This window comes from Battus philenor, unplaced genomic scaffold (assembly GCF_028537555.1).
Source record: "Battus philenor isolate CCGP_79_NKW_IND1 unplaced genomic scaffold, ilBatPhil1.0.hap1 SCAF_5, whole genome shotgun sequence".
Classification (NCBI taxonomy): domain Eukaryota; kingdom Metazoa; phylum Arthropoda; class Insecta; order Lepidoptera; family Papilionidae; genus Battus; species Battus philenor.
The window spans coordinates 9697407-9716396 of NW_027181715.1; the positions used below are offsets into that span (position 1 = coordinate 9697407).

Here is an 18990-nt window from a genome sequence, read left to right on the forward strand (position 1 = left end):
AATAAATTATGTAACAGCATGACATTGACGAACAGTATCTTAATATCTTTAGTATTTGGTACTAAGTTCAATAGGAACGTTTTTCGTTGATACACCGACAAAATGTAAGAGATATGTCACTGTCAGTTTAAGTTGTCACATCGGTATTCGATTCCAACAAATCTGACCACACTACTTCACCTTGATAATAAAGTGATAATTGACATTACTGTTTAAATTCCATTTTAATATAATCTGAAGATTGTCTTTAAATCTGAATTATTGCCAAAGAATATTTATGTTAATCTAATTAAGCAAGAAATGTGAGTTATGCGTGGTCTAATTCGACCTTTTTCTATATTTAGGAAGGCCTTACAATCTAATAGAAGTGTTCAGTTGAAACATCCGTTTACCACAGGTACAACGTTATCATATATAAACGTAATACACACGCAACAGGATTATACGTAAAGACCTTGTTCCATGATAATAGTGGAAGGTTGACAAAGATAAAATATCTACTTAACATTTGTTTTTTTCTACTTAGCCCTCGTTTGGAGAGCCATGGAGGATAAAGAATCGTTGAAGAAACGCCTTACTCCTCTGCAGTATCATGTGACGCAAGAAGCTGGAACTGAAAGACCCTATACTGGTATTTATTAATATACATATACATAAATGAATAAAAACATATTAATATACATATACATAAATGTTTTTAAATTGAATTAATATTAATCTGAATTTTTCTTTTTTTCTTTTCAATAAATTGTAGGCACTTACTACAAGTTTTATGAAGAAGGAATGTATGTTTGCATAGTCTGCAGACAAGATCTATTCAGCTCGAAAACTAAATATGACTCTGGTTGTGGTTGGCCTGCATTTAACGAGGTTCTTGCAAAGGAAAAAGTTACATTACATCAGGACACTAGTGCAGGTATTGAAAAATAAATAAATATTGATAATGATTTTTACTAATAAATAAACACTAAAACAATAACTCAAGTTGTAAATGGTACAAGTTATAAACAAATCAATTATTACTGAAAAGAAATATTTCAACTAAACCTCTGCTTTGGTTTTATCTGCAAATGTTTATCAAGTGACCATAAGCCAGTTGAAAGCATGATCACAAACATGATAGGCTAAAAAATTTAAAGTATGTCATTTGTGTTTATTTTAATGAAAAATTTCATGCTAAGTTTATTGCAATGTCTTTATAGTATTAAAACACTTCATCAGCCTTCACATATATCATAATTATTGATTGTGTCATTTAACAACCTAATCCCGCTTGTTTAAAAACATAATCATTAATTGCCTTCCATATTTCCATTGCATAATTAGTCAATTTTTTTGCTTTCTTTTATATTGCATAATTAATGTAACTAAAATGTGATGGATTAAATCAAACTATCTCATTTAATAAAGGGAGTTGGAATAAATGTTGCTATATCTCTATGCATGTTTTTTGCTTTTTATTGTAAATGAAATAAAAAAATGATAAAAAGGCCTTAAAATTACTCTTGTGTATCTGGTATAGCATTACATTATTATATAATTTATTATTACTACTTATTTTATTGCATACTCAAATTTTAAATATCTATGTTTATACATGACTCTGTAAAATAGCTGTCCTTGTATGTAGTATAAATTTAATAATGATAAGGATATATATTTTATTGTAATATTTTACTGAATAAGCCTCAATTTTATTTTATAGACCCCTATAAAATTCTTCATAGTTTATATAGGACTACCTTTGTAAATATTACATAAATTTCCTTTATTTATCATAAACTCTAAATGTTTTATAAATTATTAGTAACTATAACATAATGCATTTTTTAAACAAAACATTTCTATTTGCTTTAGTGTAAACTGGACTGGACAATAGCCAAACTTTATGATATTATGTCATAAAGTTTGGCTATTGTCCAGTCAGTTACCCAGTACGAAGTCATTTTCCATTTTTTTTAATTTTTATATATTTTAAAGAAGCACACAGAAAACTTCTCTGAACATAAAGATCAGTGCTAATAGCATCTAGGCAGTGGCGTAGCTAAGGGGTGGCGAGCGGGGCGGCCGCACCAGGCACCACAAGTAGGGGGGGGGCACCAAAGTTGAAAATAATTTTTTTGAATTTTTTTTTGAATGATGAATAATGAAATATTAAAAGAAAAATGAAAACTATAATTTAAAGTAAATAACATAAAAAGAATATCGTATTTTATTATTTTTGCGCTAAAAAAGTTGTTAAATAATATGAACATTAAAAAAAAAGTAAACGGTTACTAATTATAATATACACAGAGTTTAAGCCAGTTTTTTGAAAGGGCCCTAAATGACAAAATAATAAAATATTGCATTATTCCAAGATTACTTAAAGATAAATAGAAATATATATTGAATACATTCTGTTCAGAATTTTGAAATTATTTAGACTCTTTAGGGGGGGGGGGGGAGCACCAAGCGCCAATCTGCCCCAGGCCCCAAAAACCATATCTACGCCACTGCATCTAGTGTTAGATGAACTCACTGACATTCTCTTATATAAATAACCCTACCCTCCTTATACAAGGACCCCTAAATGCTTAAAAATATTCTGTTTCCGAACAAAGTATTGTACATTTTTAATAATCAATATTTCTGACATTTATTATATTTCATTAATATAAGTTTGCTACATAAGATTGAGGGAAAATGGATTTTGGTGCTAATATAATTTTATTTTTTTGTTTGTCTTCCCCGTGTCCTTGACAAATCCGAATTATTATCCTGCCCACAACAATAAACGTAAGTTTGGTAATGTATTGGTAACAATAAACTATTAATTTTTTTATACTTGAAAAAACTTATAACACTTTTTTTAATTATTGCGCTTTGTTTTTTTTTTTACACAAAATTTACCTCGTCCATTTGTTGCATTTTTTAACTCTCCGATGAATATTACACTGCGGCATCATAATGTCATCTTAACAAATCTGGAATGTGCATGAAATTAATTTGCAATTATCCTTATTCCTTGTTTTGCCCTGCCTGGTCCCATCCTTTTCTGTTCCTTCTGGATGGCTGCCGGGCCGGAGGGACAACGGCGGCTGCGACGACAACAATCGATATCTACACCTCACAATACGAACAATGAAAATCATACGAAATTTTCGACATCATTGCATCACCCTTGTTAATGTGATGTGTAAATAAATGGCTTTTTGGTGAATGGTTTTGGTGTGTGAAATCATAGTTGGAGCGAATATATTACTGGTTTTAACACGACCAGGTTTGGTGCGAACTGAGGTGAGATGCTCCAAGTGCTCCGCTCACCTGGGACACGTATTCAATGATGGGCCGGCGCCCACCAAGAAACGTTTTTGTATTAATTCCGCTTCTTTGGACTTCATACCGGCTGAAGAAAGGAAAGACTAAACATAACCGAAACAAACTATTTTGTCAATTGTAATTACGTACAGTATACTTCTTGCAGCTACTAAAATTTATTTAACTCTTGTAAAATGATTATTTATCTACCTTTGTATTGCAGAACGCCGTATCTTGTTGTGACATAGTGTTACACGAAAAGTGAAAAAATTAATGCACAAAAATTATTTTGTTCTAGTAGCCATGAAGAAAAGTGGGCTTGTACGGCACATTTCGAACCTGTGTCGGGCTTAATGTTGTCCCTCTCCAAATTTTATATTTAAAAAAGCCCTGTTCTACAATAAATAAAGCGCAATAGGTTGTAGTATTGCTAAAATAATTGTCAAAACAGGCTCCCATGATACTTTTCAGTAATTTTTATAAAAAAAACTACGGTATAGGCTAACAAAAACATAAAGTTACTTATACATTTTACAAGCACGGGTCATGGATGCCTTACAAATTCACATCGTACTAACGTTACGATACTTACAAAAAATATTAGTGTAGAATAAAATAGAAGAGATTATATATTTGTGTATATTATACATCGTCAGTTTCATTGTATTGTAAATATTGTGAGTTACGATCGTGCTTTCTGCGATCCATGTAAACGTCAGGAAGACTAAATAACATCTGAACGGCCCCATGACTAAGTTATTTTTGTTTTCGGTTAACGCTTTTTATTCACCTTGTCGTGCAATAAAATGATATTCAAGTCTTCATTTCGTTTCTGAAGATTGTGATTATACAATTTTTGTAAGAATTAAATGGAGAACAAATTATTTTTTTAGAACATGTTTGCAGAATAATTCCTAAAGATATATATTTTTCAAAATATTGATCGTAGAACAAATGAGTCACAAGAATGTATTCAATTCAGTGACAGTTAAATAAACGTTATTTTTATCATATAATTTTAACACAAGTTTTACATGAGTTATTAGAAAAAAATTGTCATTTTATTATTATTACATAAAACTTGCAATATCCACATTGCAACAGTTTTTATAAAATACTGGCTATTCAGTTCTTCTATCTGTTTATCTACACACAAGCTCAGAGAAATCCTAAATGTAATGATGACGTCGAGTCTAATGTAATTGTCATTTATTTGGGATTTTTAATATTTCTTTCTCTCGAAATTTTGTTAAACTAAAATGCTAACATGTAAAAGTAATCTGATTGAAAGGTTACCATATCACATAAGTTTTCCTGGGAACTAACTTAATATGTAAATACTTTTATTTTCTAATTTAGATTTCAACGAAAATGTGTCTTCATGCAGTGAATTTTGTATTAACACACATCCAGTATCCACAAAAAAGTTATCTTACCGAAATTGCGGATACTAATTTATTTATCGAAGTATTGTTTTCCGTGAATAAATAGGTTGAATTCACCGCCGGTTTCTCGAGTTCAAGAATGCATATCTTTATTGTATACTTTCGACGGGTTTGTAAGCTTTATACAAATCTATGCACAACGGTAAGATTATAAATAAAAATAAATTTTAATCATTTTCATATACAAAATACATCTGTATCTTAGTGGCGTTTATTTACTAAAAACATTTATACCTCAACATTAAACATTTTAGTTACCAACTCGAGTCATTTTCTTAAATATTTTTCGATACATTAATATTTTATCTTGTGATTGTTAGAATATTACAGATAATTTGTGGTTATTTTTGTGTATTTGTTGTTTTAAAATTACAATATCCATGAATTTTAATTTATCTAATAAATATTACATGAAAAATCTTTTTTTTTATTTTACTGTTAAGTTTTCAAGACTAACGGCCCTCTGTAAAAATAGATCCGTAGACGAAAGAAACTATCAGGGGAATCGGAAGGTTATATCGCTCTCTTAAGTTAAATTCACACGACTACATTTTTAACAAGTTTTTATTATTTACAATGTTTTCACCTTCGTTATCAACAACCTTTTGCCGTCAGGCTTTTTGACCATTTTTAAGATTTTGCTTCTGTATTAATGTTGACATAATGCAAAGATCTGGAGAGTATTCGCTTTCTATTTTGTAAAAGCTGAATGTTCGCATTCGTTACTTTATTGCACTTTGATTTAATATGGATTCCTTATTAAAACCCACTCGACAATTTAAAAATTACATTTTATTTTAATTTAAAATTCCTCTAGAATACCCTACCGCTCCTCGCCCCCCAGCTACTTTTTACAGTGATGGAAAGTAGCCTAAGAGTATGCAATTTATTTTTAGATAATTGATTTAGTAGTGCCTCTCTTGTGTTACTTTAAATGCATGTGAATACTTGTTCGTTTTTTAACATTTTGCTCACTAGGAGAGGACTAAAATAAAATATATAAATATACACTCTTGCCGCTTTTAGCGGAATTTTAGCACAAAAGCTTTAGAAAGACAAGATTATTACAAAGCAAATTACTTTTTTAATTTATTGTATTATTTTATATATATAAGCATTGGGCTTCCATCTAGCTCCGTTGATTTCAATTAAATTAACAAAAACTGTTGCTAACCATTAAGAACCTTTGGCTAGAACAATTATCGTCATATTGTTAAACAAAATATTTCTGCGATAAATAAATTGCGCCGTATCAGTACAGTCAGTCACCAGTCTCTTAAGATCATACAATATTCATTACAATGTTGTTATGATCACCCTATATATCCGTACACGTCTTCCTTGCCAGTTATGTAAAATTAAACACTACTCATGCGTAACCCGAGCGAGCAGGTGATAATACGCAAATATTTACTACCATCTTTATACTTTTTAATATTTTTATGTAGTTTATAGGTATACGTTAGGTTTGATTAATACATACCACATTGTATTAAGGGTATGTATGATCCCTTGTGATATGCATGTTCAATTACAATATGGAACCAAGAATTTTAAAATAGAAAGCTCTTTTTCTTTATCCTGTAAATTCTTATAGTTTCAGTACCCTTAATACAAATGTTTATCCACATTATATAGTGCTGTAACTGCAAAACTTGAAGCTAAATACGTTATCGCCTGGTTGCTAATCCGCAAGTCTGGGCCAATGACATTCTTCATAAGAGAAGAATCATCTTGTGACAGACAATAGACCCCAAGTAACTCTGAAGTGTAACAGTGCGCATACGTTGCGTGACTGTGCGAACCCATCATGATATTATTCCCACGGGTTTATATAGCTATGTAACTTTGTCAATACAAGTGTTCATTTATAGAGTTGCATATGGAAAAAGCATGTTGTTCACTTCTCAGACTTCTTACAGGAGACTCTTTACTCTACTCCAAATCTGCAAAAGCAAGCTTTTTCGTGGAGACTTCTGCAGAACCAGCCGAATAATGCCGGATTCTAAACCAGCCTAAAGTCCAAGTTATTATTATACTTGTGGTGGCTACCTTTTCCACACTAACCAAAGAAATATACCACTTGATTTTCTGTCATATGTATTTCATGTATACAGCTGCATGTATCTCTTACCAATATATTAATAATCTATTACTCCGTTACCACATCGAGAGCCTGCTAATAATACAAACAAATTAACAAACAACATAGTATAAAGTTAATTTGTTGTCATATATATTACATGACGTTACCTAGTTTTTATGGAGTCACAAATTAATTTTATTACAACATAAAAAATATTTTTAGGTAATGGTGAGTCTTTTTATTATATTATGGTTGTAGTTTATATGCTCAAAATGCCCATACATGGCACTGATGTTATACAACTGTCAAAATATATGAAAATTATTTAATGTCTGGTATCTTTCTTACAAATATTAATACATTTCAACTTAGATTATATACGTAATTACAATTACTTTTCCATCTTACCGAATGCATACTTGAAATTCATTTTGATGATCACATTGTTAATACATGCCTAAAATTTTATTTTTTACTGAATGACTGTGTTTAAAAGCTCTCGTCAAAATTAAGCTATATATCTTTATCTAATCTATTTTATTGCACAATACTTATGCTGTGGTTGGTGCAAATCAACATGGTGTTCATATTAATCATAGGCCATATCTGCTGTCCAACATACTAGATATAATAGGCCTCAAGACATGAAAGTAGTAATGTTACATATTATTTAAGTTAATTTTGTAAATGTACCATTAGTCAGAGAAAGATTAGTTGAGTCGGAGAAAAAGCAAAAGAAAAATAGAAATATTATTACACCACTATAATGCACCAACCTGGAACAAATGCAAGCCTACATAGCGTTAATTGGTCACATTATATTGTCAAAACGTATAACTAATAATTTTTAAACTAGACTGTACAATTTACAGTAAATGAGAAATTATTTTCACTTTTGATAACACCAACCTAATAGTATCACTCGGAACATCACACTCTCACTTTACATAATATAAAATAGCAAACATAACCAACTTCAAACTAAATTTAGTGGCGTCTTTCGGCACAACCTATGCAAAACAAACAGAGAGACGTTTCAAATGAATATTATAATAGTTTCCTTTAGTTATAATCATAAAATATTTGTTTGAATTCTAGTTATGAACTTCTATTGTCTTATTTATATTATGAAAGTAAATGATTTACATAATCTTTGTTTTTACCTGCAGGTAATTTACAATTGTTCATTTAAAAACTTATAATAATTTTGTGCCACAAAAGATACCAATTTATCAGATTTTAAATATAATGAATATAATAAACTATATAAACTTAATACTAGGTAAATGCTTCACTTTCATGACTAACAATAAATGGATCCATCAAACTATTTTTTACTGGATTTATACTTTATCAAAGTAACAATATATTTTAGGAAAAACAATCGATGTGAATTTCTCTTCTCAATATTCCGAGAACAGTTTCGATTCGTAAAATTGTAATGATGATAAAATTGTTTACAAATGCCAATGCAACATAAAATGCATAAATTTTAAATAATTATGAATTGAATTATAATGTAAAACGATACATTATGGTGCTAGCATTTAGAGACTATAAGAAGCAATATAAGGCAACATAATAACTTACAAAATAGAATCTCAGTCAAAATTAACTTATAATACACATTGATAGATATTTACTCACTCATCACTAAGTTTCATTAAATACTTGATTATGAATCCCTCTTAGAGAGAGATGTACCTTAAAGTAACCATCTGAATAATAATTATTTTAAAATAGGAAACACTGGTAGTGTTATATTGAAGTTATTAATTTCTCAGTAATTTCTTTTACAATACAACCTTATTTGAGACAATTTATTTGTTGTTATTAGGACCTGGCTGTAATCATTTCTAACAGATGAATGTTACACATTGTTCATGTAAACTCCACACCTTTGATTCAATGTGTTAACAAACTGCTATATTCACCTACTGGCTACCATCACAGTAAAAAGCTGATCTGGTCTTATTGTTATCAATCCTATTGCGGAGCTACAGTACATCTACTATTTATACTTTACAACAAATTCTATAAATTAACCGCCAGTCTTCATTTGCAGATAATAACATTCCAAAACCATTTATAAACACTACCATATTATCTACACATTAATTACCTCAATTCGGTTCAGCAAGAGTGATACACATTCAGAAATATTGCTGCTAACTATAATAAATAATGTTTCTACACAAAACTACAAAACCTTTACATCTACTGGACTGCATATTTGTTATCATTTCTCTTGTAAAAATATGATCAAATCTGTAACCTATCGCAGCCACTTTACAAAACAAGCTTGATAATTATTCTAGCGTCGCAAATTCACTGACAATATACTTTACATATTGTACCATCGAACGCACTGACTTTAGTTTCCGACAGTAAAATGGTTTGTGTATTTATAAGTAAAGTACACGTAATAGGCACTGGGAGCGCTAACATCGCGCGGGCGCTGCGGCAGGCGCCGGTGGCCTGCGCTAATGTCCCTTCGCCGCGTCTTTTGCAGCCATTATCAGAGGTGTGAGAGACGCCAATGGACGAGCCATCTTTAAAAATGGATGCTGTAACAATAATTTACAAGTGCATACAAAGCTTTTATACATTCATAATAAACAGTTAGCAAAAAAGAATAAAATAGTAAGCAATGTTGAAAGTTTTGATGAATTATATTACCAATGTTTTCATGCCTTTAGTATTGAGCTTGTAAGAAAGCAAAAGTTTCTGACGCATACTTGATGGTGATTATAATCATCAAAATAAAATATCGAAGTTGAATACCTTTAACAAGTCTAACGCAGTTGCGCGTCGCTCGACGTCAACTTCGAGGCACTGATCTAAGAAATCTTGGAAGACTGTGCTGAGTTTCTCTTTGTCTTTGATATCTGGTTTTCCATTGGTAGCGATTAGATAAAGAGCACGTAGAGGATTTTCGTTCAAGTAAGGAGGTTCGCCTTCAATCATTTCTATCGCCATTATGCCTAATGACCACACATCCACCTGTGAGAATTTGTATTGAATAGTAAAATTTCAAATAACTTTTAAAAATAAACTAAATTAAAAATCTATGTTACCTTTGGTCCATACTGTTTTCTTGTTACTACTTCAGGAGCCATCCAATATGGCGTGCCTACCATCGTAGTCCGCTTGTTCTGTTCTGGAGATATTTGTGCACAAAAACCGAAATCAGCTAAAACAAAAGAAATGTTAAATTACTTGAAAATTGTTTCCCTAAAAAGAAACAACATTTTTTAAAGAAAACTAAAAATAATTTTAAAAAGATTATTATCTTATTAATAAATAAGTAAATAGTGGTAGTTAAGTAATAAGTAAAGTTTTAAGACTGAAGACAGTAAGTGTCAAGTTAGATTCATGATAGAAGTTTATGCAAATTTAATAATGTGCCAAAGAAATAATTATGAAGAAAGCAAAATTTATATAAACAAAAAATCTAAAAGATTTGTAACGCCAACCAAATAACATTGAATCTACAAGGTGAATGCTGCAAGCTATGATTACATTAATATTAATAATCAATACCCTTTATGCAGACCAATGCTGATTTAAATTATTCCTGTGGTTAAACAATCAAGCAAATAATAGTTGCAATCCTTAAACATAGCAAGAACAACGAAATACACTACACTCAATTCAAATATGATCCAAATTGTTATGTAAAAACATTGACACATTACTTTTCTGAATCCTGCAATCCAAACTTGTAACTTATTAACATATTATTTCATAATGATTTGGTCATGTTGTTTATCATGTACTATTTGAAATATTGTTTTAAGAAATTGCTAGACTAGTTTTTTATAAGTGATTTGTTTTAAACAAAAAACCTTGAACGAAAAATTTGGTTTGGTTACATAGTTCCATATGGTACAGCACTTGATGATCTCATATATACCATTGTCAGTAAAGTTACTAAACTATAGCAAGTAATGTAAACTATAATGCAGGAAGAGTATTATACATTGTGGAGAACTACAGTTATAAGAACGACTATTGCAACCTCATATAACTCAAAGGTTAAAAGGATTGAAAAAAAAAAAGTTATCTTGGTTACAAATTTGTTTTTTCAAGTGTAAATAATATTTGAGTGTGTGACATATTTTATGGTGCAGTAATTATTGTTTTTCGTAGACTATAGTTTTATTGAATGTATTATTATCTAAGTGGTGTTTTATTTTTTTTTAAAGGATAATCCATTGCCATGTGCTGCTATAAAACCTCAGTAATAAATAAAGTTGTAAAAGCAAAAATATCAACCATGATTTATAAATATAACTGCTTGAATATCTAATTCAATATTAGATATCAAAACTTTTTTTTTCTTTTTCTAGATCAATGAGGGTAGAAAATATATCATAATTCTGTTTTGGTGAAGATATTATATATATACATTATACTTTTCGTTTTAATTAATTGGTTTATTCCATTGCAACTATTAAAATATAAATTATATGCACATATTGGAAGACTTCCTATTTAAATCCATATTAATATAAATCTTTCCTATGAGACCCTTCATACCATTATGTAATAAAGTTAAATCTTAACTCACATGTTAGTTAATTGGTTTATTACTAAACATATATTGTGTAAAAGTGAAAAATAAAATTCGTAATCTTACTTAATTTAACCTGTCCATCCAAACCAAGTAATATATTGTCTGATTTGATATCTCGGTGAATAACATGGTTGGTATGTAAGAAATGTAATGCTTGCAACACCTCACGACAAACAGCTGCTATTTGGCCCTCATCCATACATGTTTCTGTCACCACATCAGTTAAAGAGCCACCAGCAAGGTATTCCATAACCACCCAAAGTTCCTAAAAAAAAATTTAATTAACATTATTACACTTACAATGGAAAGTTTACGAAATGTTTTAGAGCAAATTAATATAACATATTTTTAAAATGAGTACTTTGTATAATAGTAGAATTAATTTATAAACAAACTTACCTCATTGACAAGGTAACTGTCTAGATAATTAACAACATTATTGTGTTTGTTCTCCCGCATTACTAAGATTTCATTGATTATAAGTTCTTTCTTTGGCTGTTGGCTAAGATTCATTTGTTTGATAGCCACTTCCATGCCAGTTGATGTCTCAATAGCTGTGTAAACAGTACCTGATGCGCTGTAATATCACAATATATTTTTATAATTTATAATAATTGTAATTAATGTGCTAAATTTTTGCTTACCCTTGTCCTATTTTTTCCATTTTGGTGTACTTTCTATTTGGATCGCCGACACTAACAATTGTCCTTAACTTCTCTAAAATTTCTTCATCAGTCATTTTTTTCTTTCTTTGTTGTTGGCCTGTTGCTCTCCTGGTGTTTAATTACATACATTTATTTAATATACATTTTTACAAAAAAGTACTAATGTAAATTATGAAATAACATGCACAAAAGTTATCTTAAAAACACAAAACGTAGCCTTTAAAAGTTGGAGTAAGAATTTTTATGGCATAAAATAAACGACGACGTGGGCTCCAACGTCGACGGCGGCGGCTGCTACGACCACTCCGACAATGACGACCATAACGTCGGCGTCGACGGCGACGGCAATTACGACAGACATGTTCGCGATGATTGCGACGGCGACTACGACGTCAGCGACGATGATGACGACGACGATGATGACGACGACGACTACTGCTACTCTGTTTAATGTGCATCCCTCCAAAAATATAGCAGGAAGGTACCTGACTATTAAGATTTTAGTATAAATGTTACCCAGTATCGGTATTAGTTTGAGCGCCGTTGGAAGGTGGAGCAACAGGGACGTGGGGTGGAAGTGGCGCGTGCGCGGGTGGTGTTTGTGGAGCAGGCGTAGGTGCAGGCGTCGGATTCTTGTTGCGGTCGAGCGGTAATGGAGACCCACTCACATCTACTCTGCTACATATCTGCAAAAATAGATTTAACCTCAAAAAAAATTTCTGTCTTTTATTACAATAATAATAATTTCTCTCAAGCATGGAAAAGTTGATGTGCATTAGCTATCATTTAATAACTTAAGTCATGACAAACAATTTCTATTACTGCGTTAATACCAATTGTAAAACAAAAAAAAACCTTATTGGATTAAACTCTAGATTATTTTGGCTTGTGGTTCACTTGGGTTTTATTTGTTTTGCTACGTGCAATAATAATTTAAAAAAAGTTAAAACTAGTACTTTAGTTTTAAAATTTTAAAGTGGTTAAGTGTTTGCGTTTAAATTTTCTTTTTAAATATTATTATCTGTATTGATGATCGGTAAAATGAATTAAATAAATAAATTAATAATTAATTAATTAAATAAATTCAGTCAACGCTTTTTTTCAAATACTCAAATGCTTTTAATAACTTTTAATACCTAAGAAATTAAAATTTATTCATTCATTAATTTATGGCCTTCATTCTAAGAATTATTTCTTTTATTATTTTTTAATTTGGTCCGCCAATTCTTACTCTAAGCTCTAATGATTATACGTGATATTTTGAAACTAAATTGGAGATATGTTTATTACGCCGATCAAAATTCATGCTTCACCACAAACAAAAAAAAAATTATTAATTAAGTGTTATATTCATTTGATGACTCTTTGTTATGCAAAACAGATTCATTAGGATTAAAGTTAGCTGGAATTAACTTTTAAAAATTAATACATTATTTTTAGAGGTACGGAATTTTCGCAAAAAAAATCACCAATATCGCATTTAAATTTTCCAAACATTGCAAATTTCGCATTAATTTCGCATTTATACTTTAAAACTTGTTAAATTTGGGGTAATAGGCATTTTTCGACAAAAAAATTTTCAAAACTAAAGGTGCATGCCTTAACATTTGACAAGCTTAGTTAATTAAAAAATCGTAAAAAAATTAATATTCGCAACCTTAAGCGTTCTTTTTTAGTTTGTTACGACGACATTGTATATTTTAAAGATGAGTTAAGCGTCCACTATGTAAAGTTGGATGTCAAATACTCTGTATTAGATTCTGCTCCATCAAAGGACGAAAAGTTGCATTTGACGGCTAACAAATTGTCATGCATATTATGATTTATATTTTTATTAATGAGTTCATGGATTAGCCCATTGATGGCAGAGTTCGAAAAAAAGATAAGGCGTTTTCTAAAAATTAGGGATTTTCAACTGACCAGAGGTCTTTTACACAAAACGAAGAGCTTCTTAACTGATAAGTAAGCCAAGAAATATATCCCGTAGGCCTTAGGGGTCTATGATACGGGGTTGATATCACTGAATTTACCTATGAAAGTGTGTATATTCATCAATTAACTCATTAAAAATGATCTTGAAAAACAGAAAAATTGCATACATTTCGCATTTATTCGCATTTATAAGAAATTTTCGTATTTATTCGCATCTATTTCGTAAATACGAAATTTCCGTACCCCTAATTATTTTTAATATGCGACCAAGACAATTTAACATATTAGACAAACCATAAATTTTTAAAATAATTTTCATATAGGGATGACTAAAACGAAGTGGTGTGGTTACCATAAATTTTTGTTTTTCTTTTATACTATACCAACCGAGTGTGTTGTTAATACTGAATGAGGAACATGTGGCGGCGAAGCGGGAGTTGGAACGGGTCGAGGCGGAGGGATTTCTTCCTCTTCTATAGGTTTGGTATACTGAAAGACCATTAAAAATTAAAACAGCTTCACAAAAAATTATGTAACGTTGGCAAAAAAAAAACCTTAACATTCTATAAGTTAGTTGTGTGAGATGTCTTTTTTTAGTGAGATAACTAATTTCAAACATCAAAAGTTGCTGTAAATACAAAAGATCAGAAGACGAAATTTATACAACAGGTTGGTTGAAATTTTGTTAGAACTTAAATTTTATACACTACTTATTCTCGATAGAAGTTGATGCTGTTAGCCTGGAGGCTTTTACAGCTTCATCGAAACTGACTTCACGGAATGGAAGGGTCCGTGAACTAATCTTATACAGACAGTAAAATAGCCATAGGAATAAATAATGCTGTATCTAATTTTTGAAAACTTACAATAACCTTTTCCAATAAAATTTTTAAATAATAATTGTAATTATTTTAACAACTACTTACAATACTCTTGGTGCGATCGGGCCGTGACGGCGGTGGCGGTGGAGGCTCAGGATGTTCAGTATCTGTGGGAGTTGATGAAGATGGACTGCTTGAAGACACTCTTGATACTGATGAACCTGTATGAATAAGTAATGTGCAAGATGTTTAAAAGATTCTTCTTTTCAGTTTTTTTTTCAAGTGTGGTGTAAATTCTTAAAAGTAAGAGTGTTAACCATGGCTCAGTTTTTTTTAAAAAATACATTATTGATATTATTCTACTTTGAGCACAATTTCGTTCCTTTTGAGCATCCATGACTGCTGTTATTCATGCTGCTTTACTTGTACTGCACGCCTCAAAGATATTAATTACCCAACATTTATAATTAAATCAAGCTGTAACAGCTCATTGTCTGTATCCGCCTTTTGATTGCATCAAAACATAACATATCTTCATACCATACTAATGTCAATTTTACCACAACCCACATTTTTAGATTTATCCAGACATTTATAATAATTATGTGACAAATTTCATCTGTTTCAGTATATTTTTTGAGCAGAAAAATAAAGCTTAGACTTCAAGGAAAATTTTATTACAATATTACACAGTCAGAATGAATAGTATTTCCTAAATTAACACAAAACTTGATGTTTACATTTCATTGACAGGGACCAGAACCTTAGTTAATTAAAACAATTTGTTCTCCTAAAAATTAGAGAAATATGAAAGTTACCTGAATGAGTAGTGTGCATCTGGGCAGAAGTCATATACTTTGAGGCAGGTGGCTGAGTTGCAGATGCATCATACCATTTAAGAACATCCAGTACTGCTTGTGGATTGCTCTTCTGTTCTTGTTTGCTAATATTTGATGCCATCAGCAGCCTCGCCCATGCTTCTGGCATACCCTGCATGATAAACACACTAAAGTAAAGCATAAATATTATGCAAATTAAATTTAAATGTCATATTATCTATTGCCATTATAGACATGCTGTGGTGAAATTGCTAGTTATTTTAACAAAAACTATTAAGCAGTTTAAAATGAAATGAAGCACCAAATATTAACAATTAACAACATTAACAAGGTTTTCAAATAAAGCACTTGTAAAAACTTGTGATGATAATATATTACAATAATTATACTTATAGGATTAATAATATCATATGAATAAAATGTTTATAACCATATTTTTATAGCAATAATAAAAAAGTTTTTTTTTTACATTGCATTAAATTTTTTGATAAAGAGAAAGTAAAATGTGTGATTGGAGGGCTATCCAATAACAAGAAAATTTGCACTCAATATTTGCAATCTATTTGCTCAATTTTGAGGTTACGGTTTTGACTACTCTTAGTGTAAAAATGTTAACATTGCTGGGTATAGTTAGGATCATCTATATAAAAGAAACATATTTTTTCTAATTATTTTTTAAGTGTGTTTGCATTTTTATATACAGTTGACTAATTATGAAGCATAACATCCTTAATATTATTACATTCTTTATATTTCCTTACGCAGCACATTTTATGTTTGAATGCAGTTTAATGCATCTTAACAAGCTTGAATACATTAATAACATATAAAATTAGGTTATTGACATCCTTATTTTACCAAACATTAAATTACTGCACTAAATTCAGTGGTTCAATAGATATATCTAATGATTTAAAAAAATCTGTGGTATTTTTTTACTATTGAATGACAAAACAAGCAAATCATTCTGTGATAAGCAATACTGTTTATCCATTATAAATGAAGATTATAGTAGGATTTTAAAGGCAAAATAAATCCAAATACTACATATTGCATTTTATCAGGGCATTCAAAAAAGTAATCTTTACTTTTAGACCTACAATCATTGACTACAAACTAATAGCCACAGGAGTAATAAATGTTCAATGGGATTTTAAATAATTACACAATATTTAGCTATTGAGAGCTATTATAACAATATGTAGTATTTCAATGAATGGTTAACCATATACATCAATGTAAGATATTTTTTATCTTTGATAAAGCTTTTCACCGACCTAAGCTATTTAAGTTTAATAATGGTATTTATTTTGCATAATAACAAAAATTAAATGTCAGCTATAAGTGTTACCTTGAGTCAATTTTTAACTTCTACATATTAACATATATTTACACCTACACACAATTATGTATAATTTGCTGAAATTTCAACATCAAATAATTTGAATGTTAATACAAAGCATAAAAACTTTAATAAAAATAGCATAGTATTGCATGAACTTATTAGTACATAAGCTATTACTTACTGTCATAGGCAGCTTGAAACAAAAGCGGTCATACATGGAACTCAATTATATGAATGTTCATTAGTGTATCTAAAATAAGTTAATTCTTGCCAATGTCTATTTATAAAAATTAACCAATGCTTAAAAAACATTTTTCATATTACTCCAATGGTGATAATTGTCTATATGTAACATGCATCTAATATTATTATTCATTTTTAATCAATATCTAAAAGTAACTATATAAATTGGATTAGGGTTTAATTTTGACTATATCATATACATAAACCGTTTAAATACAATAAGATTTTTATAAAACTTAAAAGCATTAAAGCATTATATATATCATGGCAATAAGCTTGCTCTATAGATAAGCTTCTGTGATATAATTTTGTGTTGAAACTACTTATATGCAAAATAAAAACTAAATGTGATTATTGCAACTAAATAAAGTAACCATTGTTTATTAACTTTAACATTAATAATTAAAAAATAGTGCATAATAAAGAAAAATTATGCTGTATTTATTTTTTTTATAAATTCCTTGTTTTATATTATAGGTTTAATGCCTTTTTAATATTGATAAACTCTTTGTTTTGTGTTAATAAAAAGTAAAGAAAGTAACCAAAACCAGATTGCAAGTTTCATGTCAACATAAATAATGCAAATAAAAAAATGCTGCACTTACTGTAAATTCTCCAGTAACTGCATCAAATCCTACATGCACTGTGTGCTCAAAGTTTGTTGGGTAGCTTATGTTAGGTTTATTATCATTATGTGCAGTGCTTTTGGAGCCTTTTATTTTAGCTTTTAATGTTTTCTTTTTCCTGTCACCACCATCATCTGGTTCTGTAAAAATATGTAAACATAAAGTTATAAGTAAAATCATATCACAAAATTATTCTTAGTATCTAACAAGCCACTTTATAACCATCATGTTCCAATTTGTACCCATTGTTAAAAACAATGCATATTTGTATAAGGCAAACTGATTCATTCTTAAATAATTGGTTGAGTTGAATATATTATTCCTTACCTTTTGGTAAAGGCCTCATGTCCACTGAGGCCACTGAGTCGCCACGGTCGGTGACTCGGTTGCTAGTTAAACGCACTGGGGGCGCAGGTGGTTTATCTTCATCACTCGACATGCTGTGTACTTGTTTCAGACCTACACAAAATTACAATAATATCTAATTCACTACTGTAAAATATGTTTGTTGTAGAATCATGACGCAGCCAAGCATTTTACTCTACTAATTATTTTGTTTATATATATCTAACCAACGACCTAAACTAGCAATATAAATTTATAACCGAAAACCGCATTCACCTATAGACAGGAAGAACCATAATATTACTCATGGACGCGCCCCGCGGACTTAATACTAAACAAAATTCCTGGACACTATTACTCTTACCTTGATAATTATGAAAATTAATATTAACGACAAGAAAAAGAATTCAATCACATTTCAATTAGATATTGTAATAAGAACATTGAAATTACAATGTAATGAAGAAAATATTATCAACTAATTCACCAAAAAACGACGACAGCATTTATGACTAGAGCCGCCATTATAATTTTGTTCAACTATGGCGTACTCTGTGGACAATAACCACTTATATAAATATTGTACTTTTATTTGTATAAAAACTTAAATATTGATAAAAAAAAAACTTTTCTATTGTTTTATGTCATAAATTGAGTATTATTACTAACTAGAACAGTAATGCAATTGGAGTAGCAATGGAACAATATCACTTTATCTGTATCTAACAAAAAAGTTGACATTTATGACGTTACAAATATATTTG

General features: G+C 30.0%; 2 protein-coding genes across 4 annotated transcripts; one reads left to right on the plus strand and one right to left on the minus strand.

The window, feature by feature from the left end:
• The first annotated feature begins 125 nt into the window (after positions 1–125).
• SelR (methionine sulfoxide reductase SelR) lies at positions 126–5132 on the plus strand. Of its 2 annotated transcripts, none has more exons than XM_068773009.1 (4): positions 126–397; positions 527–631; positions 755–916; positions 3227–5132. In XM_068773009.1, exons 1-4 carry the CDS (start codon positions 310–312, stop codon positions 3406–3408), a joined length of 537 nt encoding a protein of 178 aa, XP_068629110.1. In that variant the 5' UTR covers positions 126–309; the 3' UTR covers positions 3409–5132. The 2 variants fall into 2 exon arrangements, with proteins under 2 accessions (XP_068629110.1, XP_068629111.1); XM_068773010.1 differs by having other exon boundaries at positions 128–397; positions 3263–5130.
• An 845-nt stretch (positions 5133–5977) lies between these two features.
• On the minus strand, positions 5978–18731 carry Pak (serine/threonine-protein kinase PAK 3-like protein). 2 transcript variants are annotated; one of them, XM_068773007.1, is made up of 13 exons: positions 18591–18731; positions 18209–18340; positions 17861–18021; positions 15647–15818; positions 14934–15049; positions 14395–14496; positions 12592–12761; positions 12055–12183; positions 11810–11987; positions 11474–11675; positions 9909–10024; positions 9616–9834; positions 5978–9398 (listed from the first exon to the last, which is right to left on the minus strand). In XM_068773007.1, exons 2-13 carry the CDS (start codon positions 18318–18320, stop codon positions 9315–9317), a joined length of 1761 nt encoding a protein of 586 aa, XP_068629108.1. In that variant the 5' UTR covers positions 18321–18340; positions 18591–18731; the 3' UTR covers positions 5978–9314. The 2 variants fall into 2 exon arrangements, with proteins under 2 accessions (XP_068629108.1, XP_068629109.1); XM_068773008.1 differs by lacking the exon at positions 5978–9398 and having other exon boundaries at positions 9740–9815.
• Positions 18732–18990: the final 259 nt, after the last annotated feature.